At 39.8% G+C, this 16,549-nt stretch overlaps 2 protein-coding genes across 2 annotated transcripts in view; one reads left to right on the top strand and one right to left on the bottom strand.

Moving 5' to 3' along the window:
* cacna2d3 (calcium channel, voltage dependent, alpha2/delta subunit 3) overlaps nucleotides 1–7,244 on the bottom strand; it is a gene marked incomplete at both ends in the record, with an annotated part of 30,996 nt that extends 23,752 nt beyond the window's left edge. Inside the window, 4 exons of the mRNA XM_080025599.1 lie at nucleotides 1,483–1,599; nucleotides 3,168–3,386; nucleotides 5,188–5,269; nucleotides 7,120–7,244. Of these exons, the coding sequence (XP_079881725.1) occupies nucleotides 1,483–1,599; nucleotides 3,168–3,386; nucleotides 5,188–5,269; nucleotides 7,120–7,244 (543 nt within the window). The remainder of the gene's footprint in view (nucleotides 1–1,482; nucleotides 1,600–3,167; nucleotides 3,387–5,187; nucleotides 5,270–7,119) is intronic.
* A 4,253-nt stretch (nucleotides 7,245–11,497) lies between these two features.
* LOC307249708 (parapinopsin-like) lies at nucleotides 11,498–16,011 on the top strand (the record flags this gene model as incomplete). Its single annotated transcript, XM_080026559.1, has 4 exons — nucleotides 11,498–11,828; nucleotides 14,023–14,351; nucleotides 15,024–15,266; nucleotides 15,892–16,011. The coding sequence occupies 4 exons, from the start codon at nucleotides 11,498–11,500 to the stop codon at nucleotides 16,009–16,011; spliced, it is 1,023 nt and encodes a 340-aa protein (XP_079882685.1).
* Between the last annotated feature and the right edge of the window lie 538 nt (nucleotides 16,012–16,549).

Here is a 16,549-nt window from a genome sequence, read left to right as displayed (position 1 = left end):
AATATAGACACAACTGCTGAGCGGCAGTGGCCACATTCAATTGACCTCGTGTTGAGTTTTCGTGTAGTCAGCAGCTGACAAATAATAATAACAATAATGCAATTTAAAAAACATCATAAAATAAATACAAGGTTTCTCTGATTTTAAATTGAATAGTCTTGGCAACATAATTTTCATCCTTATGTAATACACCTGCAGCGGCCAATCACCTCACCTTCAACTCTCCTTTCAATTTGGAGCAGTGTAATGACGTCATCAGATTGGGATTTGTCACACCTCCTCGTGTCGAATTATATACGAGACTGGACCATTTATTCTACAACAGATTTGTTTCGTGATGGGGGGTTTAAAACCTTTAATATGTCGATGCCTCTCGGGAACTCAAATCAGGTTTAACAAATGACAGGCTCTCTTCTGAGAGTAATTTAGCCTACATGCGGAATTGTCGCGTGCATGGGATCAGGCGCGGGGAGATAAACGTTATCATTTCCCAGCAGTCCCTGCGAGATGCAGCAATAAAATGGTTACAAGCTCCTGAGCGCTGAGGTCGCAGACTGGCTGCTGCTGTGATGCAGAGAACAGCTCAGGCCTGGACTGTAGGCTAATAAATACAAGACTTCATTCCAGGCGGGACATTTTCCATCAATATCAAGCACAGATTGTATCTCTTAACAATGCGCAATAGCCTAGTCTCAATTTCCAAGTGCCGTGTCTGATAAATTTAGCGTAAATTAGACCTATCTATCGGGACTATGTTTTACTTAAAAAAATGAAGAAAAAAGAACATCCTCAAATTATTGATATTTTCTTTGAACCCTTTAAGAAACATAGCAACAACTTTCACTCCTCACCCTCAACGTTTTCTTTATTGAATCTGCCCTCTGCAGCATGTTATATCTCAAAATAAAACAAAGGTGTTCTCATATTTAAAACTTGTTTTTAACGACAACAATAATAGCCAACAAATGGCAAACAAATGTACTGTATAAGAAGACTTGCACAGAACAGTTGAAAAACAATGGAAAATTCAAACCAAATGCTGAATCTTCTCTGTCAATCAGCAGCAACCTCTGCTGAGGGGTTTAGCCCACATCACTCCACCCCAGACTCCACATAATAAAATGAAAACTAATTAGTTCAGATCATTTCAGCCTGTTATGATCTGACCTCAGACTGTCATAACTAAACTAATCATATGGTGCCTGTTAACCGGGGACCAATCGGTAACTGTTTCCTTCAACCAGGTGTGCCAACCAGCGCGTCATAAAATGTAAAAACACAAGCTGAATTCTATTTGTTTCCACTTCACTTTGTTGATCGGTTGAGCAAAGAAGAGAACCCCCCTCCCCCCTTCAGCAAAAAGAAGAAATAAAATTCAACCCCTGTAATCTGTAATCATTTATATACAGTCCCTCTTTCCCTAGAATAAAACAAATACAGATTCAAAAACGTTTGTTCAAATGTATTCAATATTTTACGTACCCTGGTGGCCTCTGCTTTTTTTCGGAACACTTCCTCCATCTTCACAGCAAGGCTTTTGACCAGCTTTGAACCGTCAATTTCCTCCACTCTGACTGACTTTTCAAATTCTTTATATTTCTGAAAATAACCATAAACAGAGGGGATTACTGTAGATAACATGGGGTTTCATTCTTTTTTTTACTTCAAACGTATTGAGCAAACCCATTAGGGGTGTCTTAAATGTTTGACAATAAAATAAGATAATGATCTTTGTCTTGTCTGTGTGTGCTCTGCAGCATTTTAGAGCACCATTGTTTTGCTGCATCCCAATCCAGAGAGGTGGGGAATTGTTAAACAAGGCTTATACGGCGTCACATGTTGGCTGACAAGCATGCAGCCAGTCTCAGATGAACGCTTGATAAAACCGTTGCTGCAACACAGAATGATTGATAGCCTTTATCCGGTCTCAGCTATTGGGCCCACATGCTGCTTCTTTCCCTCTGATTGGCTGGATATGGCCATGTTGGGTGGCCAGGGAGGGAGGGGGGGGGGGGGGGGGGTCTAGATCGGAAGGCAATGCATGGTAAGAGGGTAATTGAAATGGAGTCAAAGCACGGGAGAAAGATAATAACGTGTCATGCTTGGACGATTCTGGGTAATGAAGTACACCTCACATAATGCTGATTCTGCTGGATGCGCAGGACCGCCAGTGATACAGAACAAAGCCCGTCACAGCTCGGAGGAATATAACATTACATAATCCCACACCTGCCTGACACATGCACAAACACACACACACACACACACACACACACACACACACACACACACACACACCCACACCGTCAAATAAAAACAAAAACTTCATCCTCTCACGCTGTCCAGTCAACCACATCACATACACACACACACTGCCAAATAACCTTATCTAAAAATAAACATAAGCCATAATAGGCTTGTAGCATACATTCAGACATGTATCACATGCACATACAGGACACAAACAAACACACACACACACTCACACACACACACACACACACAAACACACACACACACACACACACACACACACACACACACACACACACACACACACACACAAACACACCTCGGTACATGAGGCGACAAATTACCTACTGAAAGGAAGAGTGTGGGTTCGCAGTGGAGCAGAACAGTTCATTTCACGCCTGTCCTCCTCGCCTCAGCACCCCAAGTTCCCAATACCCCCCCCCCCATACCCCCTCTGGCTCCCTCCCGCTTCTCCAGTCATCAAGAGGAGGTTATGCCCCATCCATCAGAAGCACTGATCATGATTATTGATTAGAGTAATGACCAATGCTGAGCCTGAAGATCCCCACGATCCCCAGTGTTTCCCCCTTTTCCGCAGAAATCTTGGTAAAAATCGGGTAATTCGCCATAAAAGCATCTAATGATCAGCCTTAACGACCAGGCCCTAACGACCCGTCAGTTTCCTCACAGCTCACTGCTTTGTGCTGACTGGCTTCTGCAGAGACATGCCTCCATGAGCGGGTACACAGCCAAAGTGCTTCATCCGCACAAAAAAAGGGGGAAAAAAAATCTGCGGAAAATATCACAAAAAGTTCTTATCTGGTAACAAATGAAAGGAGGGCGACTCGTCTTCCACCACGAGACTGAACTTAAATTATCTTGATAAATCTTATCTTATATTAAGGAACTGTCACCTCAGGGCAAGGAGGTCCGTTTGGAGCCATGAGACGCTTCCTGAATGCAGTTTGGATGCTCTCGCCATGTTTGCGTGGACTCCCTCTGGCTATTCCCTCCTCCCACGGTTGACATGCAGCAGAGCCTTTGGAATTCATCCTGCCAGTGCCCTTGACCGAGGTGCTGCCCTCTGAGCTGGAGTTAGTCCCCGGACGTGGGGCAGTGATAGCCCACAGCTCCTGAAACAGTAAGGATGAGTTAATACATTGCAAAGGATTAACAAGTATGACTGGGATTCATGGCGTCACTACCAGAGGAAAGTACAGAGTTGTAATAGATCGAAGCATCACAGTTCAATCACATGTTCACAGAGTGACCAGAAAAAAACACTGTCCTCTGTAATGCAGTCCTGCAGTGAAAACAACTAGTAACTAAACTCAGGTCTCAGAGAGTCTGCAGTTTGCAAGATAAATGCAAAATGTTAAAAGGTGTCTCCAACATGATGCAAGTGCGATTGACACAGTATTGTAAAAAAATAAAAAAAACATATTTCAAAAAAATGAAAAGATAAAAATTGAACACCACACCACAAACTACCGCCTTGCTATATACCAAACAGGAGAGACTAAAACTGGGCATTTTAGGTATAATGCAGGTTGACTGTATTGTAGTGTGTTCTACAAAACCTATGATATAAACCTAATGGAGGTCGTCTCTCTGTACTCGCAAACCAAACAAAGGCAAGCATTATGTTCAACCTGACAAGAAGACAGAAATAAAGTGATGAGTAGACAGAAAAGAGACCCGAGACATCGCTGGTAACCTACAGTATAAGTCAGAGGTAAAATGGATGTATATGCAGGTACGTAATCCTTCAGCGGTGTTTAACACCAATGTTCTTGTGGGTCTTAGTTACAACCTCATGTTATATGGTTAAGTGTTTTTCAGACCCGCAGAACAATCTTCAAAATAAACTTAATATGTCAGGCTGCATTTGGGTGAAGAGGGAATGAAATCAGGAAATCCAGAATATTTACTTTTAGTAAAGTAATAATACAGCCATAATAACATGGCGTGTTGGGTTTGAATATATCACTCTAACTTTGTTTTTACAATTGCAGGTATTCTAAAATGTGATATTAACTTTACATGATAACTTCTGTTATATTTTTTGCAGATTATTTTGCGAATTTTCTTGCGGTACGTGTCAACGTAATCAGATTGAATGCATTTTTTAAATGATGATTTAACTATTGAAATGATCCCATAGGATGTGAACGCATATATATACAGTATATAATTCAAACATTGGGTAAAGGAGACTTAAAGCACAATTCAAGCAAGCTGACATAAAGTTCAGCATTTATCCACCTGACTCTTCCCTGACCACAACTGGCTTGTGAACTCAGAACACACTTGTGCCATCAAGTGGTAAGAAAGATAAAACCCCTGCGATGGGTCATGGCCCGTCTGCTGGTCTAGCTCGTTCATAGTATAAAGGCCCGCACCTACTTTCAATCCCAACCACACACTAATTCAATTTGTTTCCTTGTAGCATTCATATCAAGAGGTTGACTCTTGACTTCAGAGAGATAACTGGAGGGATGAGATGAGAGCGGAAGCAGAGCCGTGGTTAATGGGCCGTATCACACACACACATGCTCACACACACATGCTCACACACACATGCTCACACACACACACACACACACACACACACACACACACACACACGCACACACACGCACACACACACACACACACACGTGCACACACACATACACACACACACACACACACACACACACACACACACACACACACATGCACACAAACATATACCTCTGACTCTTACAGACACACCTGAGTCTCCTCTAAAAAAACGCATCAGCATTCAGCTGAGACACTGAAATGTCTCTGCAGCCATTAGAGACGGAGTACGGCATCACAGCGCACACTTTTGTGTAACTAAATGGCCTCCAGACAAAGGGAACATGCATTTGTGTGTTTGTGTAATCACACAAACAGAGGGGAAATGACCTTTTGCAGGAGTTGGGATCCAGAATATTTTGCTGAAATGGATTTGATTTCTCCACCGAATGCTGAGGCCCAGAGCTTTACTCTAGAACACAGAAAAGGACACAACAAACACAAATTACACACTGACAATAGCCTCCTAAATATTATGGAAACATGCACATACATTTTCAAAAAAAGTTATTGAATTAAATAAATAAATAAATCATTTAGGTCCAAGTTAAAATATTACAAATAACACAAAAGTAGCTATAAAAATATTACATTTAAGATTGAGCAGCAGTCAGGTTTAGAACTAATATTTCATGTCACCTTCTCCCCATGTGAATGCTCTCTGTCCTCTCCTCACCCCAACTCATTTGAAACGCCTTTAATCTGTCCTTAGCTGTCAGTTTTTTAAAGCATTTTTTCTGATATGATCAGTGGAAAGATTATGGTCAAGATCCTGACCTTCACCCTCCTGACAGATCATTGCCTGTCATTTTGATGATCTATACTGTAGTTATTGGACTCTTTCTAGACATAGCAGCGAAATGCTGTACCAAAAATGAAAAAAAAAGCGGAGTGTAATTATCCTTTCAGCAAAAAACATATACGCTGCAGTAAGATTGTGGGTTTTTCGGATGATTAAAAAATTCAAGAAAACTGCATTTATTGAAGTTTATTTAAGAAAAATTAAGAGTTGTAGATATGTGTTTTGTCACAGTGTCCTCATCTGCAGAACAAACTGTTCTAAAAAAAGCTCTGAAGAGGACAATCTTTTCAGTTTCTGAAATGTATTCTCAGTAGCTATTCTGTTTTCTACGGGTCTGTAAAATATGTCTTTTAAACTAAAATAACCATCCAAAGACCATATTAAAGAAAATATATTAATGTTACTTTTTCAAAGGTTTGCAATAAACAGCCTTTTTGAGTATTGAACTTGGAGATTAGTTTGTGCAGAAAGCTATAAAAATGTCACTCTTGCATAAGTTGTGTAAAGTGTGAGATTCAATATTGTAATAAGAATTATGTTGGATTTTCCATAGCCTTGTATTTGTTCTAGTACAACTACGAAATAATATCTCATAATATATGTAAAAGGTATCGCAATTGAGCAACTCTCAGATACAATCCGACTTGTAAATATGATTCACTATTATTGTGTCATATGGCGTATGTAGGGAATTGTGAGATTACACCTGTACAGGCATGCAGACATGTAGAATATGTAAAAATGTACAGGTATCAGAAAAATCTCTTAAACCTATACAACAAATTACCTTTTATCGATTTAAATGATTATCCATATACCAAAAAAAAAAAAAAAAAAAGATTTCAGATAGGCTATAAGGTGCCTACAGTCCACAGGACGTAAATATGTCCATCTGGCTTTTGGCAGATCAAGATGATGTGGGGCCAAACAGGTCACACTTATTATTCTTGACTTGTTAATAAGACATATAATTAATATTGCCAATTTATTGATCTCATATAATGAGAAGAACATACTGTACATCAAAATAATAGAAATATAGACATTCAGTGTCTTAACCTCATTGCTGAAGCAGTTTAATACACATGTCATATTTTGAATTTCTTAAACTTCTAGGTTTTTCTAATGATTCTGCTTGCTTGCAAACATCACATCTTTTTCCTCCAAATAATAGTATCACTCTCTATCAATAGATGGTAAGTTAAACCTGTGAAGATAGGCCTTTGTGTGTGAAATAGATAGAGGTCTGCGGTTAGATTCAACTCCAAACGTTGGTCCAAACAACCCAAACAAACAAGAATAGCTTGCATTTACTGACATTTTCCAAGTAAAATTCACTCTAGGGAACTTTAACATGTTTGAACCCCTATATGAATCTAAATCATTACTGCCTCTGAGGGATTAACATTTCATTTAAATCGATGTGAAACTATAAGTCGCAGAAGCTGCCTCTCACTCACACTGACAGAGGGATCCCTTGCTGGGACCCCGCCACCTCCACCACGTTCAAGCCGACGAGGATCCAGAGTAGAAGGAAGCGGCTGCTGCACATGTGCGACAACAGGATCCTCCAGTTCGCCGGCATCTTCAGCTCTGCTTAGATTGTAAAATATATGTACAGTAAAATAAAATAAAAATCCGTCCCAGCACCTTACTGGACTTGCTGGGCCCCGGTGTCTGCATCCACGGTACTGCCAGCACGTTCCTTACTGTATTTGATTGAATATAACGCGCGCGAGAGAGAGAGAGAGAGAGAGAGAGAGAGAGAGAGAGAGAGAGAGAGAGAGAGAGAGAGAGAGAGAGAGAGAGAGAGAGAGAGAGAGAGAGAGAGATAGAGAGAGAGAGAGAGAAAGAGAGAGAGAGAGAGAATCACCCCTCAGCCTCCATCCTCTGCTTCTGCTCCTTTTCTCTGAAAAAAGGGAAACCCCCTCCAGTCTTTTCTCTGCTGCAATAATCACACACCTTTGTTAGCCTCCTGGAAACGCGTGTGTCGTCTGCTTGTTTGCAGCCTGGAGTCGGAAAAGCTGGAGGAGGTGAAGTATGGCAGCAGAGTAGGATTACTGGATACGAGGGAGTTCATGTATAGCCATATAAGCAGCATGGACAAGTGTAGGCTATAGGCTACTACTAGCGTCCACAAAAATGCAGAGAGAGAGAGAAACATAGGCTACAAATGAAATTCGTCTGAGAATCCTGAAAACTCAAACGCCTAACTTTGCTTCTATCCTCTTCTCTCGCTCGCTACTATGTTGCGTCGACTGTTGAGAAGTTGTTGCATTTAACGCTGACACTGCGTTACACTGTAGCCTCCACATTACACACGCACTGTCTTGTCTCCAGTCTCCCTGCTGCACTGCACACACGCACTAAATCTGTGAAAGCGTGTGTTTTTACTATCATTGACATGATTAAATAGTATTGCATGACATAATAGAAGTGCGCATTAGAGATTCCTAACGTAAAATGCCTCTGTGGGGTATAATGAGACTGCAGCAGCTATTTGATAAATACTTCCGCACTGCCAGCAGCACATTCAAAGAAAAAAAAAGCTGCCGTATATAATGGTAGTTTTTGGGGAACATGTTCGCAATCGATCGCCACACACAAGCAAAATGAGAGATACGTGACAGTAATTGCGCAAATATTCCACGTTAATTTTGCGCGTTATCCTACGATTGGAGGATTTCTCACTTTTGGCCAATGACGTCATGTCGCTCACCAGCAAGTTTGCCGCGCGGGCTTCGAGAGAGCTTCTTTTCGAGGAACTGGCGTTGGTGAGGGAACAACCACTAACCTTCCAAATACACGAAGGCACAAAGTTTTGCTCATTGCGTCACATTCATCAGTGTTCTCCGTGAAATAAGAGCGGACGCTTCGTCCTGTGGCCAACTCCAAACTGCTGATTAGGAAGCGATAATGTTATCAAGGCAGCAGGCACCCCCCCTTCACCCTTCCACCACCGCCACAGGAGCCGTGTTTCGACTTGAGGCTTTTATTAGTTTGGTAATTGCATCGTACATCAAAGTTGTGAGGAGCCTGTACTGTCTGCGACGTGCCGATAAGGTGCCTGCATGTCGGATGACGGACAGTATCATCCAGTCTCCTCCAACACCGCCTCCCTCAATGCTTTAATGAACTATCGACGGCGGATAGAAGCACTTTTCTGTTACGAAGATGGAGAAAATTCTCCAGTTTTATTCTTCTAGTTAAAACTCCTGCTGAAGTGTCCTTGAGCAAGCGATGTGTCACCAGCTTCCGGGTCGTTGCACGCGGGTCTCAGCGTAAATAGCCTTTGTGCAGTATAAACCACACATAGCCTACTCCATTTGACCAGATCTCTTTAATAATGTCACGACCTCCACCCGCACAGTGCGGCGGGTTAAATAAACACATTAGGGGGTACAAATCTAATCCATTCAGCGGAGGAAAATGGTTTTGATACAGGCCTGATTTTGGTGCACCTCCAGTGATTTGCTGCACTTGTTGTGCTCGTGTAGAATGTTGATTTTAGACCCAAAGTTTTGAACATCATTTTGTGTCTGAAAAAAAAACTGACCTCGTTAAAAATTAAAGCACTCTTTGAACTTAGAACTCTTATGTTTCATGGAATAATGTCAGTAAGGTGCACTGGTTGCATTATCGCCTACAATTAGAGTTATAGACCTATGAAATCCAGTATCAAGCCTCTCATGCCTTTGGGTGCTCTCCGTGGTGCTGAATTTGGTTTGCAGTGCAGTATCTGTTTCTGTATGTTCTACCAACAAATATAAAGCAAACTCAGATGAATGCAAACTTACAAGCTTTTTTTTTCTCAGGGATTTCAACCATACCACGCAGACTACTGGTTTAGGGTATGGAGTAGGTGTCAGTCATCAATGAATCCATCGCACCTTGAGGATTTTCGTGTCCATTTTCCTTAGTGTCCAAGATTGTGTTTCACCCTGGAATTAAATTTGAACAAAATAGTTTAGGGAAAAACTCATGAAAATGATTGAAACATCTGAAATAATCACAACTAATCAGTACTACGTAATGCTTTATAACTGTAGACAGACTACTGTTACACTCTAACCCAAACAGTTGTAATCTCTGTCTTGACTTGATTGGACATAAACCTGTTAGAAGGTCATGCACAGGACACCTGTTTTCATGTTAAGTCCAGGAGCTTAACCTCACCTCGTGCCCGTAAAGCACAGAGGGATAAATCAACTCAGACCTCTGGCTCCAACACTCAATTTATTCTCATCCAGTGAAGTGTGACCCTAGATAGATTATACCACACCCCAGTGCCCCATATACTGGTTATTGGTCTCACTCTCATACATGCTAGGGACTCATTGTCAAAGCAAAACTTCTATACAGCTTGTATGCCTCGACATGTTTGTCACTGTTACCAAGACTCAGAAATTCATCTTTACAATTAACCATACTGCACTAAGTTTGTCCCTACCATCAAGACTCGACCCTAAGCTTCAAACCCTGTTCAAAACGTATGTCTGTGCAGTTGTCAAAGTTTAGATCTGTTTTAGTTGTTATTACCATGTAGGTCTCACCAGTTTGACTGACTTAGCATTGGAAACATATTTAGTAGAAACTTATTCATAGCACATCGTAGTTATCCAGACTCTAGGAAGCACATTACATTGTACATAGAGACATACATACATGTACTTTTGCTAAACTCAACAACAGAAAAACACATGTCACGTGTAACACTTCATCTAATCCCTTATAACACCTTGGGGGATTTTAAAACACATTAAAGATCAAGGTTTCACTTAAAATGTGTCAGACTAAACAAAAACGCTTTCATTAGTGGTTGCTTTTTTTCAACATAGGTCTATTACAAAACAAAAATCTGTTTCAGGGAATTTTTTAGCACTTTGAACATCCAACTCCCTCTACAGAGGACAACTATCTTAATTCATCATTCCAATTGTTGTTTTAAAAATGACTTTTTTGTCCCAAGGCTATGGATAAAAATGAGCAGAGGTACAGAGGTACATTTTAATGTTTCAGTGTTCGCATGTTGATGAGTTTAACACCACCCCAATACGAACATTTGTGCAATTGATATTTCCACTGTACAAGGATCTTGTACAGCTGGTTGAAGTTTTTCAATTAGTCGATCATTCTCCTTGATCGTGTTGAAAACAAATACTTTTTTATCTAATGAGGATCCTGCCCAACACCACCACATGATTAACATTACATGCAGTATTTTAAATCACCCGTAATTACCATCCAGTTATGCCATTGCTTGTCTCAGCTGCAGCTTGTCCGCAATGCAGCAGCAACACTCCTTACTGCTACCAAAAGGAGGGAGTAATTATTAACACAAACTATTTGATTGCATAAATTTCTATGACATCTGTTGTTCTCACGCTCTATAAATAAATTGATTTGACTTGATACTGATTAAACTTTCGATGTCTCCCGGGTTTGTCTAAGGAAAGCAAGATGTTGTAAATTAGAGAAAGACCCAACAATATCATCAGCTCTCATTAATCTTTACTGAAGACAGTTCCATGTTGTTGACACACCTCAGAGAGCTCTTCATCCCTCTGTTTGGATTGCTTAGTCTGGACTGATCCTGCTGAGGAACATTGTGCTAAAGTGCCTTCACAAATAAGCAAAAGGTGAGGGTTCAAGGATGATCATTGGGAGGAATTACTCTTTGTTAAATCCCTCTGTGGACGACTTATTCTTAGTGTCGTGGCGTTTAATCTCAGTTGTCACATTCCTGTAGTGGGAAATTGAACATCTAGAAGCTCCAGGACAAGCAGAATACCTGGGCTACTGTCACTTTTACTTTTCTTTTTTAAAAACTTCGCATCCATGCACCCATCTGGGTTTTCCCCAAATGTTTCCTACTACCTGGGCTCACATGGGGAGCCCCCTATGCCCCGGGCCGGCTTCATCTTCCTCGCCATCCTTATGGCTTGTTTCACTGGTCCAGCCATCGTCCTCAACGCTACAGTGATCATCGTGTCCCTCATGCACAAGCAGCTGAGGCAGCCGCTCAACTACGCTCTGATGAACATGGCTGTGGCTGACCTGGGCACAGCCATGACTGGAGGGGTGCTGTCTGTGGTCAACAACGCACAGGGCTACTTCTCCCTGGGAAGGACAGGCTGTGTGATGGAGGGCTTTGCAGTGTCCTTGTTTGGTGAGTGAAAAGAGGATCCCAATGTAAATATATATATATACAGTATATATATATATATATATATATATATATATATATATATATAGGCTATACATATTTTTAAACTGCTCCTTTGATTATATAGATAAATAGTAAAATAATATATATATATACAGTATATATACAGTCATATGAAAAAGTTTGGGAACCCCTCTCAGCCGGCATTATAATTGACTCTGCTTTCACACAAAAAAATATAAAAGTGGTATGTCTTTAATTTACCAGGAACAGCTAAGTACTGGGATGTTTTCCAAACAAAGATTTTTTGAAAAGCTATATTTAGTTTTATGAAATTAAATAAAATGTGAAAAACTGGCTGTGCAAAAATATGGGAACCCTTGTGGTCTTGCTGATTTTAATGCATGTAACAGCATGTAAAACTGAGGACTTTAAACACAAAATTGGTTGGATTATGTTGTTAAGCCTTTAACCTCATATAAAGGTCTGTTTAATCAGGATAAAAGGTAATGTAGGTGCCTAAATGCAAGTTCTACTTCTCTTTGACTCTCTGCAGAAGTGAGACAGAATGCGATCATCAAAACAGCTCCCAAAAGATCTTAAAAACAAAGATTATTCATTGTCATGGTTTAGGGGAAGGCTGCAAGAAGCTTTCCCAAAGGTTTCAATTGTCAATTTCTACTGTAAGGAACGTTGTCAGGGAATGGAAGGACACAGGCACAGTTGCAGTTAAACCCAGGTCTAGCAGACCAAGAAAAGTACAAGAGCGGCATATATGCGGCGGATTGTGAGAATGGTTGCACACAACCCAAAGATCACCTCCAAAGACCTGCAAGAACATCTGGCTGCAGATTGTGTATCTGTATATGGTTCTACAATTCAGTGCAATTTGCACCAAAACATCTGTATGGCCGGGTGATGAGAAGGAAGCCCTTTCTGCGCCCACGCCACAGATACAGTTGCATGGAGTATGCAAAAGCTCATTTAGACAAGCCAGCTTCATATTGGAAGAAAATGCTTTGGACTGATGAGACAAAAATTAAGTTATTTGGTCTTTATAAAAAGCAGATGTTTTGGTGCAAATTGCGCTGAATTGTTGAACGATGTACAGATACACAATCTGCAGCCAGATGTTCTTGCAGGTCTTTGGAGGTGATCTGTGGGTTGTGTGCAACCATTCTCACAATCCTCCACCTATGCCGCTCCTGTTTTTTTCTTGGTCTGCCATGCCTGGGTTTAACTGCCACTATGCCTGTGTCCTTCCATTTCCTGACAACGTTCCCTACAGTCGAAATTGACAATTGAAACCTTTGGGAAAGCTTCTTGCAGCCTTCCCCTAAACCATGACAATGAACAATCTTTGTTTTTCAGGTCTTTTGGGAGCTGTTTTGATGATCCCATTCTGTCTCACTTCAGCAGAGAGTCAAAGAGAAGTGCAACTTGCATTTAGGCACCTAAAATACATTTTCTCATGATTAAACAGACATTTCTATGAGGTTCAAGGCTTAACAACATAATCCAACCAACTTTGTGTTTAAAGTCATCAGTTTTACATGCTGTTACAGGCATTAAAATCAACAAAACCACAAGGGTTCCTATATTTTTGCACAGCCAGTTTTTCACATTTTATTTTATTTCATACAACCAAATACTGCTTTTCAAAAAATCTTTGTTTGGAAAACATCCCAGTACTTAGCTGTTCCTGGTAAATTAAAGACATACCACTTTTATATTTTTTTTTGTGAAAGCAGAGTCAATTATAATGCCGGCTGAGAGGGGTTCCCAAACTTTTTCATATGACTGTATATATATATATATATATGTATATATAGATTAATTAAGTATGTATGTATATATTTATATATACTGTATGTGTATATATATATATATATATATATATATATATATATATATATATATATATATATATATATATATATATATAGGCTATACATATTTTTAAACTGCTCCTTTGATTATATAGATAAATAGTAAAATAATATAATTTCTTACGTCAAATGAGGTGTCTTTAGTTTTCTTTTATCCTGTTGTGTTTTTTTATCATTATTTTTGGGCACCCTCCTTTTGGGAAACCAAAACCACTACAACTCAAGAACCCTGTGGTGTTGTTAGTTTAAGAAATATGATACGTTGCAAAAAAAAACGTCTTTGATATTTTTCTCCTCTTACTCTGCAGGCATCACATCTCTTTGCACGGTGGCCCTGATAGCAGTGGAGAGGATGTTTGTCGTATGTAAGCCGTTGGGGCAGTTGACATTCCAAAAAAAACATGCGGTCGGAGGCATTGCTTTATCCTGGATGTGGTCCCTCACATGGAACCTACCGCCCCTGTTTGGCTGGGGCAGGTACGAGCTGGAGGGTGTGGGGACTTCCTGTGCACCAGACTGGCACAGCCGGGACCCTCAAAACATCTCCTACATCCTGGCTTACTTTGCTGTGTGCTTTGCTGCTCCCTTTACCATAATACTGGCCTCCTACACAAAGCTGTTGTGGACATTACATCAGGTGAAAACAATTTTATTACTTTGCCTTCACCATAGGCAGTGGTGGATAGTAAATACTGTAAGTACTGCAAAAGTACAATCATTTGGTACAATTTTGAGGTAATTATACTAAAGTATTTCCTACCAGCAATAATTACTTATACTTTTTATATTGAGATTTAAAAAGTCAAATAACATTTGTTTAATTTATGAAATTCAATCAATAGTGTCAGATAAGACCTCTGGCTGCCAATTTAACAAAAAAGCAGTGTTGGGGCCATTGTCACAATTTGAAGTTTTTAGCGGGTCCATTTCACAAAACCTCTCTGGAGGTTTTATTTAAATAACTGTGTTACGCTCAGAGAAGATATGAGATAAAGAAAGAGAACAACAACTGAAAGTGTTTGTTCTGCTCCCATTTGTCATCCCAGGACACATTATCATTTCAGTGATAATATGTCTGTGATTTTACTTTTTCAGACAGACTTTAAATTCAGGATTTCACTTGAGTACTTCAATATTTGTTCCATTCTTACATTTACTCAAAACATTTCTTCCACCACTGATTGTAAGGTGTCTATACAGCATGTGCCTGTTGCAGAGACAACATGCAACAGTGGTACCCTTGTCACTATTTAGCCAGAGAGTTTGTGCAGTCATGTTGCATGTATTGGCAAACCATTCTGTGTCACAGGTATCAAACATGGCCTGTTTGGAAGGTGGTGCAGCAGCTAAAGCAGAGAGGAAGGTGGCGTCCATGGTGATTATGATGGTGGTGACATTTCTGATCAGCTGGATGCCTTATGCCAGCCTAGCCATGCTGGTGGTCTACAACCCTGACGTGGAGATTAACCCGCTGGTGGGCACAGTGCCAGTTTACCTGGCCAAGAGCAGCACAGTGTACAATCCCATAATCTACATCTACCTCAACAAACAGGTACTGTAACACTAGATACAGAATTCAGGTTAAATTTAGACAGATGGGATGAACAAGTTAGCCTGGTCCTACCAGACCACCGTACTTCATGACTACTGATAAATAAAAATAGAGCGGAAGTATGTAGGCGGGCGGTGCCAGGCTATATGAACAAGAAGTAGTAGTGGGAAAAAACTCAGCGCCATCTTGTGGTTTTGATATACAGTGAACTTTGTCATAGGACAGATATTCTCTACAGGAATTCTGTCTTTCTGACATAGACATAACTCAATTTGAATGTAAAATTCCACTTTCTACAAGGTATTTTCCAACAATCTCCTATGAAGACGTGTTTTATTTAATTATAAATGTTACAAATGGAAACGCTTCATCCGCTAACAACTACATTATAGTGTGTTATTAATAGTTTAGCAATTGTTAATGTTCTGCTTATAAATGCTTATTACAAAAATCAACTGTAAGCCTTTTCTAAAACTATTGTTAACTTGGCACGCTTCTTAACAATGCATTTTTATATTTATGTTTTAACACACTATAAAGCACCTTGTAATAGCTGCTGTCTGTGAAAAAGAGAGAGAGAAAGCATTGCTGTTATAACGAAAAATTTGCAATTTGTTTTCCACAGTTTCGTAAATACGCAGTGCCCTTCCTGCTGTGTGGGACAGGGTCCTCAATGGAAGATGAAGAATCAGAGCTGACAACAACAATGGAGACTGCAAACAACAAAGTGTTACCTGCTGCTTGAAATGTACACCCACCTACGAATATCAAATTAATATTTTGCCTGAAATGTGTATATTTCCGTTAACGCCTCCTTTTTGTCACCTGCTATCCCATGCCTGAAACCATAACTAAAGCGTTTGAATGATTGTGTATGACTGTAACTGTGACATTTACTGTGACTTTATGGCAGATACAAGTTATGTTTGATACCACTAAGTGTTTGTGAAAGTATACAAATAAATGAGAACAGAAACTCAGCATAAGTTTTATTCAATGATGATCAATAGAAAATAAATTATCAGTATCGATTCAAATAATGTAAAGGCCCAAATAAAATGAAAAATACAAAAAAATGTATTGATAAAAAACCTAGAAGGTTATAGTAAAGCATTTGCTACTAAGAGAAATGATGTTTACTGAATAAAAACATTAAGGAGCAAATATCAAGACTTTCAAGTAGAGAACATTACCATGGGTCTTTCCATACCTTTTGTACATATTTTACATTATCTTCTATTTTAATACAGCTTTCAAAACATTAATATTTGTAATAGTTATTA

The sequence above is a fragment of the Ammodytes marinus genome (assembly GCF_949987685.1).
Source record: "Ammodytes marinus genome assembly, chromosome: 4".
NCBI classification, from domain to species: Eukaryota; Metazoa; Chordata; class Actinopteri; order Uranoscopiformes; family Ammodytidae; genus Ammodytes; species Ammodytes marinus.
The sequence above is the reverse complement of the archived record's forward strand: the minus strand, read 5'-3'. Positions and strand labels throughout refer to the sequence as shown.